Source organism: Amia ocellicauda, chromosome 4 (assembly GCF_036373705.1).
Source record: "Amia ocellicauda isolate fAmiCal2 chromosome 4, fAmiCal2.hap1, whole genome shotgun sequence".
NCBI classification, from domain to species: Eukaryota; Metazoa; Chordata; class Actinopteri; order Amiiformes; family Amiidae; genus Amia; species Amia ocellicauda.
Genome location: NC_089853.1, coordinates 19,739,541 through 19,759,813, shown reverse-complemented (window position 1 = coordinate 19,759,813; position 20,273 = coordinate 19,739,541). Strand labels below are relative to the sequence as shown.

The window sequence follows — 20,273 nt, the reverse complement described above, 5'->3', positions numbered from 1 at the left end:
TGTACATATGGTAAGGCATAACGACAGGAGAAGTCTATTTCCCAAGCTATCCCATTTGAAACAACAGGCATGATCAGAGCAAAACTAACCTTGTCAAATATACCGTCGCATATTTATTTACTTCAGGGATCAGCCCAACTATCCGAACCCTTGAGGATCACCTTCAGAATATCATCCCAAGTGGAGGGAATTAAACCGGCTCTAAGCCCCTGGCAAGCCCCAGCACGATGCCTAAGTTATTGTAAAAGCTGTGTGTAGCGAAAGTGGTTCTCCTGCCTCAAACCCACGCTGCCCCTCACCCTGAGAATCTGGTCCCCCTCTTCCAGGCCCTCTTTGGCCGCTGGGCTATCTTCCAGAACGCCAGCAACAAAGATCCCCACGTCATTCCCTCCGGCCAGGCGCAGACCCACACTCTCCCCCTTCTTAAACTTCACCAGCTTCATACTGGGCCTGCAAACACAAAGACTTGGTCAGCAACGCCGGCAACAGAGCAGCAGATCTCACAGCAGCGTCACAGAGGCGGCCTTCACAGGACCACACTTCTGACATGAGATGAGTTGCGCAGAAGCCCAATTGCCTTGGCGTGTAAATGTTTTCAGGTTTAAAAAGGATTAAAAAAACAAAACAAAACAAAAACTCACCCCCAAAAAAGGTGGTAATTTTGTTTAAATCCAACCGAAGGCCATTCAGTAGCAGTATGTGAATAGAACATCAAAAAAAAAAATTATAACAAACGCTAATACATTAATTAATAACCCCCGCCTTTCCAACCACAACTTCTGTAATTTCTAAACCTTTATTTTTATTATGTCTGTCTGATTAGTAATGTTGTGCCGTATTTAGCACTTTCGTTTTGCTATATGCTATCCTAAGTCGCCCTGCTGGGGCCGGTTGCATAAACAAAGTCTTTGTCTTAATATGATAAGTCCTACTAACGATAGACACTCCGTTAAGACCGTTGCATAAAACAGTCTCTCCTTAGACTGGTCTGAGACTGGTCTTACTTAGTCAATCACGCATTGCATTTTAAGACACCTGAAGAAAAAAAAAAACATGGCGGACGATCCTCTAAAACAGCTATGATCCCAGTTAACTGATAATCTATGCTAGTTATTGAAATATAATGTAGAGAAATGTATCAATTGGGTGCCATTTTCAGAAACTTTCACTAACGCATTGAAACACAAGGTGTGGGATAAAATAAAGAAAAAGTTAACATCGTCAAACCGTTGTGTGTGCTCTGTGAGGTCTGTAAAAGACGGGAGAAACGATTAAATAAATTTGCTAATTTAAGAGGAAACATCAGCGTACTAAACACAAATCAGCGCTTTTATTATTTATTATTATTATAATATGTATTCCTTTGCCATGCGCCCTTATACAGGGCGAATTAGGATAACAAATAGCAAAACAAAAGTGCTAAATACAGCACACAATTACTAAATCGGTCAAAATACAAATTAAAGTTTCGAAATTACAGAAGTGCAGGTAAAACATACAGGTGGTTATTGAAGTGTATTGGGAGGGGTCTTGTTTGTGGGGACTGCAGTGGGCGGGACAGAGGGTGTGAGAACTGGCGGGACCGGTCAGTGTCAGTGTCGCAATAGACTCGGGCAGCACTTTCAATGGAAAGATAGACTTAAGTTCCAAGTTCGCCTGGGTGTGAGGAGGCTAACTTTTCAGGCTAAGTCTTAGTCGGTCTTAATTTTTATGCAACTGACTAACTTGCATAGACTAGTATAACTGTCAAATTAAGACCAGTCTAATGGTTTAGACCAGTCTACTATAGTTTTATGCAACCGGCCCCTGGATAACGGCACATAACAAAGGAATACATAATAATAAACTCTGCGCTGCTTTGCATTTAGTATGCAGTTTCTCCTGTCTTTTACAGACCTCACAGCGTGCACACAACAGCTTGATGTTAACTTTTTTCTTCGTTTTATCCCACACCTTGTGTTTGAATGCGTGTGAAAGTTTACGAAAATGGCACCCAATTGATACATTTCTCTACATTATTTCAATAACTAGCAGTTTTTCAGTTAACTCTGGTTATCGCTGTTTTAGAGAAACGTCCACCATGTTTTTCCTTCAGGTGTCCTAAAATTCCCAGAATGCAGTGCATGATTGACTAAGTAAGACCAGTCTAAGGAAAGACTGTTTTATGCAACGGTCTTAACTGAGTGTCTATCGTTAGTAGGACTTATTATCATACCAAGACAAAGACTTAGTCTATGTTTATGCAACTGGCCCCAGGACATCATTGAAAAACCGAGTTTAAAACTCTACTAGAAATTAAACCAAAGAAAAATAAAAACAAAAGCAAGGAGGAAAGTAAAATAAGAGCCCAGGACATACCGCAGCATGCCGTCGTCGTGCGCCACGCTGGGAATGGGGGCGTCGGAGGGGCTGACGGGGAGGTCCACGTCAGGCTGGCCAGGCTGAGCGTACACTGGCTTGGGTTCTGCAGACACAGCGAGGAGAGTAGCGGTCAGAGAGCGGCGCCAGGGCACACACCGGCTGTGACGCCTGCTACCAGCGATCATCCACCGAGTCAAGCACTTTTATTGGTGTTACTTTAGACAGCTGTCTCAGCACTAGCAAGTGTTGCAGGGATCTACTTGTAAGTAAAATTTAAAAATCTTGTGCTTTCTTCATTTTCAAAGTGTATTGTAGACAACGGGCTAAAACTGGACAAAGTTAGCCAAATGCTTTTAAGTGGTTTACTTGTGGTATGCTTTCAGTGGACAGGGCAGGTAGTAAACATTGTGTCTGACTATTGAAGAAACGCCTGATGAGAAGGGTTTCTTTGAAAGCAGTCTTGTGAAATTCCCAGCAGAGGTGTTTGATTAACAGCTGAAGATGTGCTTCATGGAAAAATGTAACAAAACAAAAGTAAAAATAATAAAAAATAAAAATAAAAAGTGGCATAATGTGGATACTGATTATGTGTGCAGTGAAAAATCTTCAACAGAAGGAAATGTATGTATGTAATGATTCCAAAAGACAAGCTTTACTAATTTTAACAAAACTTAACTTCATAGAATGCATGGTTTCTTTTTTTAATATTTTAAATAAAATGAAATCATACTTTCGGGAGACCCAGCAAACATGAGTCACAGGATAATATTTCCCGGATTAAATTCCCTTTTAGAAGAACACTCCAGGAGAGAGAGAGCAGCTTATTACAGAGCGAGCTGCGGGTGAGAGCCGGGGATGGGCTCAGTGGATGAGGCAGAGCTCAGTGCTCGGCACTGGTGAGAGAAGGCCAGACCGGGTGGGAGGTATGCATTCCTCTTCAGTGGAGAAGGGAAAGCAGGCACTGGAATTAGGCGAATTAGGCTTTCCAGACGGGGGAGGGAGGGATGGGGAGCATTTGGGAAAACGCAGGGGTCTAGATGTGTTTATCTTAATACTCAACAGCCCCCGAGCAAGGCGTGATGCATCTGCGGCCCTGACCTGGCAGTGGAGGGATCTGTTTCTCCTCTTTGACCACAGGCTGCTCCACGGGCTTGGAGATTACAGCTTCTTCTGCTATTTTAATAGGAGTTGATATCGCCCCTGGTTTTGAAATCCTCTCTTCGTCACGACTTCTGTGGCTGGAAACAAACACATTTTATTCTTTTTTTCTCCTGTTCGGTTTAAATTTTTCTTTTTGTATTGAACAGCATTACAGACCATTATGTATTCTACTGAAAGGGGCTGAGCTTTATTCCAGTGGATAATGTTAGGGAAGATTAAGTAAAGTAAGATTGTTTCTTTACAAAATAAAAACAAAAGTGAACAACAAGGTAATTAACATTTTTTGTGCATTACTGAAGGTTAGAATAAATCCAGGTTAATATTGGACATAAAAACAGACCCCCACTGAATTGAACCCAGAACAGCAGGTACTGCTCTGCATACTCCCCCAAAAACGAGGTTTCGAGTGGAATTTACTGGAAATGCTGCCCTTCTCAAGGGCTATTTGTGCTTTCATTTAATAAATATGAAGAAGTGTTCCAGGAAATGGTATGGTGAAAGATAAGGCTGAACAGGAGAAATAAGGGTGGAAGGACCACAAATATACAATTAAAAATATGGTTATCGAGCCAGATCCAGACTTGAGATTCAATGGGAACAGTTTTAAATGTCACTGCTTTGTTTCCTTGCCAGTTTAACCCTATAATTAGACCGTTCTGCTCATGAATTGTGATCAAGATAAATCTCGTTCCCTCATTGCTAGCCTTAACTGCGGGAAACACCAAAAAAAAAAAAAAAAAAAAATCATGACAATGAAAAAGAGCAACAGTAAAAAGCTTATTGAACTGCCTGCAAAGTTTAGCAGCTCTCTTCCAGCTGCTGGTCAAGAACCTCGCAAGGGAGTTACCCAGTGCTTAGTGTTGACACAATTCACTCCCTCTCTTTTACAGTTCGCCTGCAAGGAAAATTATGCATCACTGTGCACGTCATACCCAGAGCCCTTTGACAACAAAAAACTAAAAGAACTAAAAACCTCTTCAATGTTTAACTACTTTACTTTGTTTCGACAACAACGAAAGGAAGAAGGAGAGAGGAAGGGGGGGGGGGGAGAAAACCGAACCCAAGCCGAACATCTGCGCTGTACTCTTGCAGGTGGCATGGTGAACTCTCCTAGCACTGCTACACATTTGGACAACAATGCAAATTCCTCACCAATCACATGAGTGCTTGCTGGCACGCTGTCAATACGAACTGGCCTGCAGGAGCTTTTCAGCAGGAATGCAGAGGTACAGCCTGTACTGCCATCTTAAATCCTGACTCGATCCTTTGTTAGCACACCAAGAGATGCAGTTTGGAAATGAACCTGAACGGGGCTCTCTGATACTGCAAGCCAGAAACAATTTTACACGGACACACACCTTCAGAAAACAAGCCAATGTCGAGACGGTCAGGGTTACAGTTTAACCTTTACAGTCATCTTTGACTTCTAATAAGGTTAGGCTGCATTTCTACTGTTGGCAGTTGAAATTAGTTGCAGACTGGGAAATTTCAATTCACTCCTCTTTTTGGCCTATGATTATTTTCTATTTCTCATGTTTACAGTACATTTACATTAGTGACACCTAAGTCAGCCAACATAGCTTTTCTAACTTTAGTCCAAAATCCACAACGTTGCAAAGACACCATTTCCCCACTTTGTGTACATTAACCACATTGGTAAATTCACAAAAGCCATTTTTTACCAACCAATTAATTTGGCTTGTCCATCATAAATGGCACAGATCAAACCAGAAGGGAAAACTGAGGCCACATTCTCAGTTTTCACCTCTCAGTCTCACAGCTTGCTTATATTGTAAAAACTTACACCAGGCCACATTGCAGTACTACAATCAGCACACAGTACTAGCTCGTCTAGCAGTGTAAGGCATGAACTCAGTACTGGCTGCTTTGGGGAACCTGTATGATAACTGGAAGCAAACTGGTTCAGGAACAGGTGGAGCTACAATCCTCGCAATAGGGAACTGGTACAGAATATTTGGCTCTTCTAATTTCCGTCTCAGTTGTTCAATTTATTTATTCATATATTCAAAGACGTGGCACAGTGTCGTAACTTCTTGAATTTCAACACAAAACCCTTAGGCAAACCTTGAGGATAAGTGATATACTGCAAGAAAAACAACAAAACCAAACAAAATATGACAAAAAATAAATAAAAGGTGAACCACACAATGCAAATCTTCAATTTTCAAATGTTTCAATTGATTAATAAATTATACACGGCAGAATTGAGAGAACTGCAGTTACAGTTAAAACTAAATTTGCTGTTCCTTTTTATAATTTAAATTTACAGTGCTTCAACAGAACATCTAGACCAAACAATTCCCCTGGGAAATCCGCTATCTAAGGAAACTCCTTTAGCAACCAACAAAAGCAGGAAACCAGTCTAATTCCTAAAGACCAGCTGCCTCTGGAACACAGCCCTTTGGTGCAACTTGCCAGTCTTGAGCAGTAGGAAAGTGCGACTCATTATATGAATCTGTAAACTGCACATCTAGGTGCCAACGCAAACCATGCTTTCAGAGGTTTCCGTATATCATTTTCTAACATTTACTTATTGTTCATTTGTTTTGCAGCCATCAAATCCTAAAAAATCACCAGGATTCGCAGGAACTTAGGAGGAACGCATTTACTGTAACAAATATAGGTTAGATTCACTCTGCCTGACCATTACAGTCTGGAGCTTCACTTCATAACTGAGGCTCAATGAGATCTCTAGCAACAAATGAGTTCCCTTAAACCATAACAATTCAAATCCATGTACTACACAATACTGGAAATGTACCTTCTAAAACAATCCACTTGATCCATTGCAATTGTCTTCTGACACATCTAAGAATATTCCATCCTAACTTCATATCTAGTTATCACACATTTTGCAAATATTTGTTGACCAGTTTTTAATTTTGAAAATCTTCCACCCTTAAAGTTTGAGGGTTTTAAAATCTGAAGAAACAAAACCAAAATAATACCAAGACATCACACTTTACAGACATATGACTGTAATCCTGCAGTCCTTCATCAAACCAAGAGCAGTTATTTCACACTTGACAGTAGATCAAAACGGTAATAAATTTAATCAAGGTCAGAAAACCAATGTGAAAGGAGCGTCTTTCTTCACAGCCTGATGGCAGACAAATTGAATATGAAAAAATGAAATAAGCCAAAAACATCAGTCATGATCAGCACTCAGAAATGATATATATTTTTTTATGCAATCATTCCAGAATCCCTTGTATTATTCTAACGTGCGCTACAGAACATCTGGCACCTCTTTCTGGAATGCTTAGTAGTACCTTCAAGGCATCCAACCCAGGAACAACAAAAGCCATGATTATATTACTTTGGCTGTAAAACTGAAAAGGACTCTCATACAGTGACCTAGAGCTAAAACTATGTCGGCAGTATTAGAAATCAGGTGTCTGGAACATTTTTACAGCTGTATATTTCACTTCTGATCCTTTTATCCTTTCAGGTAATTCATGGCCAAAATATTGCACCAGGCACAGATACGCTGTGAACAATGATTCTCTTGCTGTAGGTTTTTGAGGTTGTTTTTTTGGATTTGTCTGATAGAATGACTGTTCATTTAAATGTTTCAAACTTCAAGTGTCTTTTACTAATTGAGGAGAAAAGGCACAGAAAAAAGGCTAGGTTTAGTTCCCGCTGTACAAAGCTGGTACACATGGAGCAGGGTATCAACAATCAGGGCCGAGAAGCATGACTCCTGACCTCCAATCAGTGTTTATTGAGAGTCAATCATTCAGGGTTAAGAGCCACTAACGACACCAAGATTAATCTTCAAATTCAACGCACATTTATTTTCATTATGAAGCCGCTGTGAGATTTGTGGCCCATGGACTTGTCCTCAGGCTGGTAATCATATTAATGCATCTTCAAGGATCGATACACATCTGACATCACCTATAAATTATGACAAACCAGCAGTTTATGTGCATTTATGTCTATCTACATCCACACACACACACCTAGTGTTACCACCCGAAATGTACTAAATAAAAACTACCCTATTCTACCATAACATAGCTGTGACTTACTTTATCTTCCAACTGATGTCAGGGGAACACAAAAACAAAAACACAAAACATGACAATGCAGTGATGACACACATTAAGAGATTTGCAGAGTATGTGCTCAGGTTATCGTTGGCACATTTCTAATCTGTGACCCCATCTAACAAGCTTCAGCGCATCTCGATAAAATCTTTACCCTGTAATGTAGCCTGGACTTAATCGCATTACCATCAACGGTGATGTGTTTATTTATTTTTAAAGACTCCACTGCCAGAAATCATGGACGTCCTTTATCCTCACAGTGCCTGCGCCCTGTGGGGAAAGGAAGACTTAGGAGGCTGTGAACAGCACAATTAACCCACACCAGAGAGTCCCAGTGTGGCCACTGTGCAGGAATCCCTATGCCCCCCAACCCTGGCCCTTACAATAACTGTCCAGGGCTCAGCCTCCTACAGATGCAATACCCAGGCTACTGCACAAAGCATGCGCTCTTACCTGCCATTGTGGATTTGCTGTGGAGAATGTCTGGAATGGTCAGACGGCTCTGACCTCCTGTCAGGAGATCGGGAGCGGCTGCTGCGGTTTCGGTCATGGGATCGGTTGGAATGGTCTGATGCCAGTGAATGAATTTCTGAAATGTCTGTTAAAATAAATAAAAATATGGTTTAATATGGCATTTGTTTCCAGTGCGCACGCGACGTTTGAAAGCTCCGATCACAAGTAACGACATGGGTTTGGAGATGTGCAAGCTTTTCCTCTGCTGGTCACTGAACATTCACCTCCACCAACCCTTCTCATTTTAGGCTCAGAGCCAACACGGAGAAGCTGGGCTAGGGGAGAGCTTTCTACTCCATCACATGCCTGCCGCTAAGTGCAAAAGAGAAAAAGTAAAAACTCTAAAATGTTAGATGGGCTAATCGAAGAATGAGATTGAGACGAAGATTCATGCCACGGTGCAAAGCAAGCCAGTACATTGCAAAATGAAATGGGGTTGATCAAAGACCTGGGAGGATTTTATTATCACTATTTGTTTTTAATGGGATTTGTACCACAAAGACACTTCTTTAGAGTAGTCAGTTTGATCAAGTCTGACATCGAAATCCTCCACTGTCTTATTACCTTTCATAATTATATTCTATGCAGTTACATCATGTCCAGTGCCCAGAAATGTACAAGAGGAGCTGGCAAACACTGAGTGAGGAGAGTTACTGTGCGCAGACAGCATCTGAAATCACCGGATGAGGGCCTTGCTTCCCGAGAGACTGCCACACATCTCCACTCACCGTCTCTATCAGAGGCATTGGCTGAAGGAATGCTGTCATCCAGGTCAGGGATATTCAGCAGAGTGGCTCTCTCATCCCTCTGGACAACCATCTTTAGCTTGCCCTTTGACCGCTCTATTAGTTTCTTAGCATCTACCAAGGACAGGTTTTCCGTCACTGTGCCATTGATCTGAATAGGAAAAGGAGGAAAAGCTTAATTCACAGTCACTTTCCATCAGTAGCCAAAATAAAGGAGTATTAAATGTACCGTTCAACTCAGCTTATGCTTCTTTTAATAAATCTTTTTTTTTTTTTTTCAAAGCAGCTCAAATTGTTCCTGTGAACAGTTGTGTGAGATGCGCAGAATAATGTGCCAACTTCTTAAATCTTTCCTTGGCAATTATTTAATAAATATTTTAATCCATTTCGTGCTGCCTTAAAGGATGATTTTTTCAAACCTGCACTGCTTTTTTAAAATTCATCTGGCCCGAGATTATCATTATCATCAACTATGTGTAATAAGCAAATAAGTGGTTTCTATGATATGATACATTAATTAACACTAGAAGGGCCAACATTTAGAACTACCTACAAGCGCCAAAGCCGGTCTTTGTAACCGATAGCTCTTTAACAGGCAAACCATCGTATAAAAAAAGTTTTATTCATGAATATCAAATCCAACATTTACATAGCACAAAGAGTATTTAAATTGAAATATGACCACAAAACATTATTGCTATAAATAACATTACACTTTTTTAATCTAAACTCACACACTGTAGTCAAAACATAAAAAACTATATAGCCTACACTAAGCAAAAAGCTCAAAAACGGCATACAATAAGGGAATGAAAAAAGTGCAAACGTAAATATTGGAATAATGCTCAAAAGCAATATTTTATAGTTCAAAAATAAATTTTGCATTTATCAAAACATAATTGTACACTAAAGTAAACCCTTTTCAACATCGTGTAAACTTTGTTTTCAACATACAGTGCTTGTATTCACTGTAGCTTTGTATTTCAATAAACTATTTACTATACATTTAGCCTGCATACCTGACAGCTCATACAGTCCACACAGGACACATTTCTGCACTTTCCCTGCATGAGCTCGTACCTCACACTGCATTTTGACAGCCCTCTCCAGGTAACACTTACTGCACGAATATATAGCATCGCAATAAATGCTCCTCCGCTGATAATGTACATGAATCATTATTTTGCGTGCAATGTGCTGCGCTATTGCACTCTGTACTGTACTCTGTGCAGTAGCAATCACTTATTGATCAGTAGAGTAAAAGTGTCATTTGGACCTGGTGTTTCACTCGCAATGTGTTCACAACACTGGCACAAACCCACGAATGATCTGTCATTGCCAGTATCACTGATGCCCCTGAATCAGTCATGTTCATATACACGGCATTTCCAAAATGAGCTCTCTTCAGTCTCCATTTTGAATCCATGTTTATTTGCGGGTAATCACTATCAACTCAATCTGAGCTCAAACCAGCAAGTGAAAATGTCACAGCCTCCCTATAGCACACTGGACTCTACATCTACTGATCACAGGGCAGCTGCATTAACCACAGTATCTGAACCAGCTATTCTGGACACATTTATAGTTAATGAATTATTGAGATATTCAAAAACAATGTAATTGTTGTTAATAGTTGTATAAAATACTTCCTTGTGGCACTTATAATAGGCAATTTTGTTATACTTCTCTCTTCTACTTTTTGTAATTTTACATTTTGGGGTTTTCATGTGCCAACATGCAATGTCTGATTGATTGGTACAGCTGTTCTGGACAGACATTTGGCGTTTTATAACTATAACCTGCATTCTTTCAAATGTATAATTAATGAATAACAGATATTCAAACACAATGTAATTATTAATAGTTAACATTAATAGAAAACATGCACTTATGATCAGCTATTTGTTGCACTTCTCTCTTCTACTTGAAATGTATTATTTTCAATGTTGCATAGGAAAATGCTTTCTGTTCAACATGTATTGTTGCAGTTGTCTCTTTTGCTTTATTTAATAATACATTGTGTGTTATTTTCATGTGCCAATAATGCATTGATTGGTATCTGTAGGCCTTCTTGAATGATTTCAAATAATAAATCCACAAGCAGCCTAAAGAATGTAAGTGACTGAAGTGTATTATTGACGAGAAAGTCTTGCTTTCAAATAATGTGCTCATACTCATTGCAACTGAAAATTATAAAAAGTGATTTAATTTTACACAATATGAACACACTTCTTCCCTCAAAACATGCTTTAGTAATTCAGAGGCAGGGTTCTCGTATGCAGAAGCTGCCAAGCTGGGACCTTGTGAACATAAGTAAATTTATTACAGTCTGAGTAAGAGTTATTTTGGATGATTACGCACTTACTTTCAGTACAACATCTCCCTCCTGGATGTTGCCATCTCTGGCTGCAAGGCTCTCTGGAGAAATGTCTTTCACAAATATGTGGCTTGCTAAGCGCAGCCCATATTCTATTTGGGGGAGGGGAAAGAAAGGAAAAGAAAAGATAAGATGTGAACAGAATGCCCCGATGGTCATGAGTATCCATCATTCCTGATTCATACGGTTTCAATATCTGGTGATAAATTGTCCCATCCACCCCCCTTATTTTGCCATTTCTTATAAACAACCTAGTTTTCCTCCATTGCTCATTGGGTTACTAATCTCCATATGGGATCTCTCTGCTGTGACGCAGCGCAAGGATGCCAGCCCCACACGCACATGATCACCATCGCTCGAAGGGACAGTAGACATTTCTGCGCCGTCTCTACTCCTGCAGCCCTTCAAATATGCCCAGTGGATGCAATGCAGTCAGCTGTGGGTGACTGCAAAATTATATGAATGCACCTCAGAGCAGACAGCAGAAGCACAGCGGACGCAACATAGCACCAAATTCCCTCCATGAACAGTAGTTACAAGTCAATCGCCAGAGAATTTCCTAATAATATCTGTGACAGGATCTTCCACCCAGGCGAGACAGATAGAGCTGAAACACTTCTGAAGCCATTTGGATCATATTTACTCCATCAAAAATAAATAAATTTAATTTAAGAAAGACTTCGTAAATGTCTGGTTGCAGCTTAACTGGCAGACAGTTTGCATTCGATTCCACCAGGAGGAATTTATTTCCGCTTGCAAGACGCTCTTGTAAAGCAGTGTACTAATTTAAATACAGTGCGCTGCTGCTGCTCTACCTACTCTTTAACTGGAGCACAAGACAAGACTCCTCTCGCACTTGGCACTCTGGCATCTATCAACTGCTCAGCCCTGAGCTATCATTACACTAAGCAGCTTAATGGACAGTCACAACAAGCTAAGTCTACCCTGGTTATTAAGATTTGAGGGGCTAAGACACGTCTACCTGCTGATGAGGCGCTGTTAAACAAAATCAAGTATCCAGAAGCACGACAGAATACTCTGAGTTCATCACAAAATGTGAAAGCGAGGCATTTCGACTGCTGGGATTTTGCAAAGGAGCTTATTCAAACTGTGAGGCCTAAGCAGCACTGCTCAATTAGACCCAATTTCTTTAGAAGAGGGGAAAACAAAAATGTATATATTTTTTTTAAACTCACCCTCCACCATCCCATGTAAGATTTTTCCTCAGCAATTGAAAACCAACCAACCAAGAGGAAAACATAAAACAAAATGGGAACAAACACAAAAATAAGTGGTATGCTCTTTTACCTTCGTTTTTCCTAGACTTCACCAAGGTGACTTTGGCAGGCCTGGCAGGTAGGTTGGAGCCCACAGACCTCCTGTCTGAGCGTGGGGACAGGCTTCGCTCACGGCTGGCGCTCCTGTCCCGGCGGCTAAGGCTGCGCTCGCTCCGCCGGCCACTGTAGGCGCTGGGGTCGTACACCTCGTCGTCGTCGTAGCTGTCCTCCTCGTGCTCCGACATAGTCTCGCGCTCTGGCCGCGCCACGGGGATCTGTACCTTCCGCTTCCTCCTGATCGTCTGACAGGGAGACGAGAAAATATAATAGGTGAAGAAAAAAAAAATGTCTTTGGTTCAGTGCGTAAGGCACAAATTATGGATATTAAAAAAAAATTATAAAACAAACGTAATTTATGGGGGATCAGCACTCTTAAATCATAAGTCAAACCACTTTCCAGCCAAGAAATGAGCACATGCATGTATTCATATGTACCAATTGTCCAAACACGCGATTTCCAGTAAAGCAGGATGCAAGAGCAATTTTGACCACATGCGCAGCACTCTGCAGGAACACAGAGGACAATTATAAGTGCTGCCACAGCACCTACTCCACAAAGATGAATGGTTTCCACCTTTGTTGCTTCTCTGAACACTGACATCTGCTGCCCGCTCACTATAACGATGCTGCTACAATTGTCCCCTACCTCAACAACATTCTCCCTTGCATTTTCAACTCAACTACATTTACTACAGCATGTACCAGTATTATTCAGACTTGACACAATGAAACGCATTGTTTTTCAGTGGCATTAGATACCCGTTTCAGGCTATACAGTATCTCCTCCAATTCTGCAATCTTGGAGATCCAGCTGAAGATTATTTTATTTTGTATTAGTTGTGCTTATACCATTTAAATACTGTGAAAAAGTTCAAAATAACAAACAAAAAAAAAAACAGGAATAAAAGAAAAATCGGATGATCAACACGCACTATATGCCTCTTGGTAGATTTAAGGTGCAAAAATGAAAGATCCGCCAAGGACGTGCATACTCACAATTTTCGCATTCTTCCCACTTTTCCGTAGCTGCTGAACGGCATATGCATGCTCCACATTATCCATGGACACAGCATTAACCATGACAACTCTGTCATTCTCCCTGTGAACAAATTACACAAACAAACTAAGGCAAGAGTTAAGCAGCCAGGATGATTACTAAACACAGCCTCTCAGCTTCACAGTGAGAGCAAGGCTGGCTGCAGAAAGTAATATGGAGAGCTACTTAAAGATGAATGAATTCAAGTGTGAAATTCAATTATATCCAGGTGAGGAATCCTGTTTTTAGAATTCTAATTGGGTTTAAAAATATGCCCCTGGATGGTGCTCTCATGTTTGTGAGTCAGAGTGCACTGGGTGATGGCCCCCCCTGAATGCAAGCCAGCTGAGCCTACCACAGGAAGAGCCGATGGAGAAAAAGCAGGAAGAGAGACGACTGCCAGCCAATGACAGCCCCCAACAGCATAACCTACAGCAGCCGACGACGCACACGCACTCCACAATGGACACATCATAGTGCCATCGAAAATTATATAAAGCAGCAACTTCTGCTGCTGACAGATCCTCCTGCTGCTAACTGCTTTGGAGGCTGTCATCTTTTTTTAAATCATAAACAAATGTGAGAAATTTCAGATTCTCCAAAAGCATCTGTGGCGTTTTCTTAAAAAAAACACAAACTAACAACAGGAAAAACTTTTCATACAATTTTAGATGACTTTTCAGAATTGCACAATGCTTAAGTTGCAGTATAAAAGCTATATTTTCTGATAGCAATTGTGCTCAGCCCTCCAGGTATCCCTGTGTTGTGGCAGCAGGCTGTACTGTACTCACTGTAGCAAGCCCTCAGCTGGACCTCCTTTTAGCACGTCTGAGATCACAATGGAGGTCTCACCACTCTGAAAATGAGGATTATCTCGACCACCAGAGATAGCGATGCCAAAGCCGAACCCTGGCGCCTGCAAGGAAATTGGACACACTGAAAACAGGCTCCTGTTGCAAGCGACATCAAATGTTACAAAAAGAAAATCTACAGAGAAAGCTACCAGAAAACACATTAAAAAGAAGAATGTTTCTTTTGCACTCCACGATCACTGCAAAAAAAAAAAAAAAGCAAGATGGAAAACAGAAGAGAAAAGCAATGTACTTTACTGCAAGCTAAAACAGGAGCATGCATGTGTTATTTAACTTGTCATATGATCTAAAATACACCCTGGAAGGGCTAGGATGCTGGTGCGCTTGGCAATGTGTGTGATCATGTGAGTGTGTGACCTTGTGACTGCAGAAAAAATACATACTAGAAGATGCCCAGTAGTCTCTCTGGAAGAGAGAGTCACTTGAACAGTTAATAACTTCTTAAAGGGTCATACAGGAGACCCAAAATGATTTCTCGTCTTCAAAACAAACCGAATCGCAGTTCCATCCCTAACCACTTACATTAGTCCTACTTAAAATCTGGAAAATTAAGGTGTGCCTAAGGCACAGTCAAAGGAGATGCAGATTTCCAAATCTTTATGAAATTAACCAAATACGTAGGGGAAAAAGAAAACCAATAAGTGTCCTAGGAGACATCTGCAGTTACAATTGGCTCTTATACAATGCAAACCATGAACAGATATAAATGAAGAGCTTTGCAGAAACAAAACATAAAATAGCACATGCATAATTGGGGGACAAAAAAAAAAAAACACTGCATTATGGAATTACAAAGTACCTGTAGAACTGTAAACACAAGCTTCCTTTATACCTGGCTTGACTACCTTATCTGCTCCAGTCTGTGAAGCACCATGTCCATTCTGTCCCTATTGCACAGCCAGTCCTTTATAATTAAGCCTTATCAATTAGCATATAATGCAAGACTGACAGAATGACAAGAGTGAAACTTCTAATCACCAAAATGCTGGTAATAACTGCCGTCTTCATGTGCGCTGACAGTGGTGCAATATTATCATCAGCATCCATAATATTTGTGTAATATTATATCTGTCTATCCACACACACAAAGATTTTATTATTTTCTTCGGAAAGCATAAACACCAATTAGATAATTGCACGTTAGACGTTTTGCCAGCTGTGCAGTGTGTGAAAATGTCTGGGAACAAAAGCAATGAGACTACCACTGCAACAGAATCAGAAGACATGAGCTCCAGTCTTTTCACTGGTTGACATTTCACTCTGCCGATAATACAGTGTGCATTGTGTGCGCTCAATGAAAAGAATTAGCTGGCAAGCAAAATAAGGTTTAAAAGTCACATATCATCAACATCTCTTCTGGACCCTTATTAAGCAATGCTAATTAAATTGGATGCTCCACAAGCTGCAGCAGTAATCAGGTCCAGGACATTCCCAGGCAACTGCGCTTTTAAGTGTAACAACTGGTATTTAACCACATTGAACGGAAAACAATGAGCACCATTCAAAACTGTTAATAACTCCCCCACTCCTGTTATTACTTAAAAACTGATAATTTGGTGTGTTTATATTTCCTAGAGAACCTACAAGGCATTCAAACATGACTGAACAATGCCTGATGTCAAAACTACTGCTTATCGAATCAGTCCATGTAAGGAACACGGTAGTGTTTATTTGTATCAAACTAGGTGACAAGCACAATACCATTTCAGCCTGCTACAAGGGGATAATGCATAGCTGCAACTTTACAAGAATATCTAATCTTTACTTTTCTTTTTTTTTTTTTTTTTTCGACATTTGGCCTGCAGCCGCCTGGATGGAAAGTTCAGGGACCAGCACTCCTCTCTCCTGGTGGTTTCACTTGGGTTTGATCAGCTCCATTCAGTCCTATCAATAGCTGTGCTTCAGTACATAATTGCACAGTGAGCACTCCTAGGCCAAGTGACTGCATCCTAACTGGGGGGGGGGGGGGAGGGGAGAGTAGTGTGACTACTCCTAAAAATGTAGATGGTCTTTTCTGGCTAGACCACTTCATCTCAGTGTATATGTACTGTACATTATAACCAGCATCCGTGCCTTATCACATTCTTTGGAAAGGAAGATTAGGCAGTAGACTTTCAGGCCCCCTTCCTTGTCTTTAAAGGAGAAGTTCTCTATCATCCTGGGTTTTCCCATTTGTACGTTTCTCATTTGCTGCAAAGCCTGTTATTTGTGTTGTTTTGGGGAGGCGTCTCTTTCCTGTTCCAGACTGTGTTAATGAACTACTGCAGAAACAAGTGGCTGCCAAAAACATTTCCGCAGCTGACTGTGAGAAACCCGCACAACACCAAAACTGTTCTCCATAATCTCCGCAGAGTCGGTTCACAAGGAAGATTGCTACTGTAGGCTGGTTGTTATTCTCCAGTTACACACTAGTGAAGAGAACCAATGGTAATGTAGTAAATAAGTAATACAGGTAAAGAATGGAAGACATGAAGTACCTGACTGGGATACTGTCCTACTTGTTCCAGTCACTCAATTCAGCAGGACAAGCAAAACTTAACAGTGGTTAATGCCCTCACTATCGTGTGCCTGGTGGTCTTTAAATCCTTGAATATGTCTGGGGGGAGAACACAACACCCAAGAAATGGGGCCAGCACCCCCAACATTTTTTTAATTCTTTCAAATCAATTAACTTTGGTTGTTAATACCGGAAAAATTCTATGCATTTTACCCGATAACCACAAGAGACCACAAATTCAGAGAGCAAGCACACGAGAGGCAGCTGGAGCACTGCAGCCCAAAGCTGTGGGTTGTGCAGGATGAGATTAATCTCCCCTGAAACAAACTCGAATAAAGACTGCAACACAGTAATACTACAAAGCCCTTCTTCCTCTCGTTGGCTTCCTGACATCTGGTTTTCTTGCCATTGTGTGCGCATTCGGCCAGCATCCTGGAGCTGGCGAGGAGTGCGCGAGAGGGGGCTGTACTCACCCTGTGAAGGGTGACGGTATGCTGTTCCCAGATCACAGTTTCCTCCATTGCCGCACTCTGCAACAAAGATGAAAGAGAAACACATTAGAGATGCCGACTTCCACAACTCCACTACACCTACTGAAGACTACTGGAGGTTTATGAAGATAAAGTGGTGCTTCTCCAATTTAGCTTTACACACAATTTGGGCTTTAGCTCAAACAAATACAAATTAAAACGTGTACAGATCACAGGTGACATTTTTAGCTTTATTCAATCCTAAATCAGAAAAGGTGCATTTTAACACAGAAAATAAATTGGAGAGTGCAGAATCCAGCATAATTGTATGGAGGGTTTTCAGAGAAAATGAAGCCAAAGCTCGAAATGAAAACCTATTCTAAATTTTTGTGCGTTTCTACAATGGCAAACAAATTGCTATAACTGTAACCGTAAATACAAACTGTGCGTATACTCCAGAGACCTGCTGGGTAAGCACTGAGCTCTGCTCGTTTCCGTGCTTTCACCGAGAGGAATGAGGCACGGTTCTCTACATAGCGTGTAGGGTAAGCAGGATCTACAGACAGCCTGCCCTAGCTGCAGTGCACAACGAATACATGCCCTGCACTTTTTCCATTTCCTTAATAACTTGCAAAACAGAAAACACAGAACACCTATGCACCAGCCACCTGTTTTAGGGTTTTCATCTTGGGAAGAAATCCACATGCATGTTACATTTGTGAGGAAAGTAGAAGGTAGCAGTTGCACACTTTAGCTTTGCTAAGGAGGGTGTTCTTTCCTTTATTTATTTATTTTGCATGAGTTCTGCAATGCAGCTACGGCGAGATTAACACTCCGAGACAGGCTGCTGAGTTGTACTGTACGGTGCCATAACTGCACACAGCACAGCAAACACACGAATTCATATCCATTTACAGAACCTAGAACTGGAGTGATCCCAGGAGCATGAGGAGGAAAAAAGATCCCACATCTGTGTAGTTTATTTTTAGAAACTGATACATTTACAGGACCAAGACAAGCCTGTTCCCAAATAAAAGACCACAAATAATTTCCTGGCTATTTTTAAACCTACTGTATGTTCAGGTAACTTATAACAAGCCGTCAGCTCGGCTAGGGAGGCCAATGATAAATCTATACTGCTCTGTCATCCCAACTGCTGTGACCTGCATGGAGTGGCAGGCATCGATAAATTATTAATATTAATGGAGCTTTACAGTGTAAATTTAATAAGCAAGCAGTATGTCATTCATGTTGGAGTCTAATGCAGAGCTATGCAAGAATCCAGATTATTTCTGGTTTATAGTACATGCACTGGAGCTATAAATAGATGTCACGCTTGACTTGAACTGCGGTTCAGGCTAGGTAAACATCGCCCTTTCCATCTGAACACTGACTACGGATCCAGCGAGGCTGAGCAGGAGCCACACGGAAGCAAAAGAAGAGCAGGGAGCCACAAATACATCATGTTTTCACATAGTTAAGGTGAGTTCTGGCGTCTTTAAACCAATAAGAAAGTGTAAAAAATTAAACTGGGTTCCTATGATCAGGTCAGAATGAAAAGTTTGCAAGGGAAAGCAAGGCGAGTTCTGGCCGGTCCAACTCCAGCACAAAGACCGCAGTACGGGGCAGAGCATGCAGCAGACCACGGCGGATCAATCTGCCCGTCAATTAGAAAGGCAGTTGTCGGCTCCAGGCAGATGAGCTCTGGAGGCTTTCTGATCAGACTACAGCTAATTAAAACATTGTCAATCCAACGTACCACATTTGGCTAAAACACCCCAGCACAAACAACTGGAATAGGTAGATTCTGTGAAAAGGAGAAGAGAGGGGATGAGGGGGTGGCACAGGACTGGCACTAAAACAGAGTGGGTAACCGCCTACACACAGTGCAGGTGCACGACAGTTAAAGCTTTCTCTGTCCAAATTCAGCCTGGCTTCTGTGCTCCAGTGCTGTGTCACGGTATATTTATCGCCCCCATTAGCAGCAATCCTGGCTGAGCCTGAAGCTTTAAATAACAGAGTGGGAGAAACAACCGCTTTGATTTACTTCATTGTGTTTAACCTGTGAGTGGCGTCAGGTCGTCTTTGCCTTAATTACACCGGTCTCGGCTCCAAATTGCAAGTCACATCAGTAATTTGAGCTAAGCCAATAGTTCGCTCAGATTTTCAGCTGAAGGCTGAATTAAAAACTAAGCCACAACTACACGGCATCAGAACCTCCCCATATTATTATTATGGTTATTTATTTATTTGTAGACGCCCTAATCCAGGGTGATTTACAGTTTGTTCACCCTACCCACCCATACACACAGTGCATTCCACTTTGATGATGTTTAGTCTGGGTAATTCGAAGTGGCATTCAGCTGCCACAAAGACGTTCGATATATCGTTCTATTATGGTGACCCCACCCAGAGGAGTTTAAAAGAAAGCACTGCCATTAGGAGTGGGTTCAGGAGGCTGTAGCAGCGCATGTGAACACAATGTTAGGAAGTAATGCGACATCACAGGAGCACTCCCATTTATTACATAGCAGGGTCTCTGTGCTCCTTCAGCTGAAATACTAAAATGCTGCTTGGACAATTTCACTGGCATTGCCCATGAAAAACAAGAGCTGAGGTAATGCAGTAACAGTGGACATATATGATGATGGAGCGCATTGCAATCCTGCACACTAATTTGTTTGCTTTAGAAGAGTGAATTTCTACAGTGTTTTTTTGGGGGGGTTCCAGATTACTGTGCACAGCAAAAGTCATTTTACAGATCCTTACGTTTTAAAATGCAATTCTGATTTTGGGACACGACGCCTTCGAAAGCAAAAAAATTATATGC

The 20,273-nt window shown here is 41.2% G+C and overlaps 1 protein-coding gene across 7 annotated transcripts in view; it reads right to left on the bottom strand.

Moving 5' to 3' along the window:
- Positions 1–20,273, bottom strand: part of tjp1a (tight junction protein 1a) — a 120,212-nt gene that overhangs the window by 18,448 nt on the left and 81,491 nt on the right. For all 7 annotated transcript variants that reach the window (XM_066701268.1, XM_066701269.1, XM_066701267.1 and 4 more), the window contains 10 exons: positions 17,447–17,503; positions 14,396–14,520; positions 13,565–13,667; positions 12,540–12,810; positions 11,220–11,323; positions 8,837–9,005; positions 8,049–8,193; positions 3,460–3,599; positions 2,359–2,464; positions 300–450 (listed from right to left, as the gene is read on the bottom strand). In XM_066701268.1, coding sequence (XP_066557365.1) covers positions 300–450; positions 2,359–2,464; positions 3,460–3,599; positions 8,049–8,193; positions 8,837–9,005; positions 11,220–11,323; positions 12,540–12,810; positions 13,565–13,667; positions 14,396–14,520; positions 17,447–17,503 — 1,371 coding nt within the window. The remainder of the gene's footprint in view (positions 1–299; positions 451–2,358; positions 2,465–3,459; positions 3,600–8,048; positions 8,194–8,836; positions 9,006–11,219; positions 11,324–12,539; positions 12,811–13,564; positions 13,668–14,395; positions 14,521–17,446; positions 17,504–20,273) is intronic.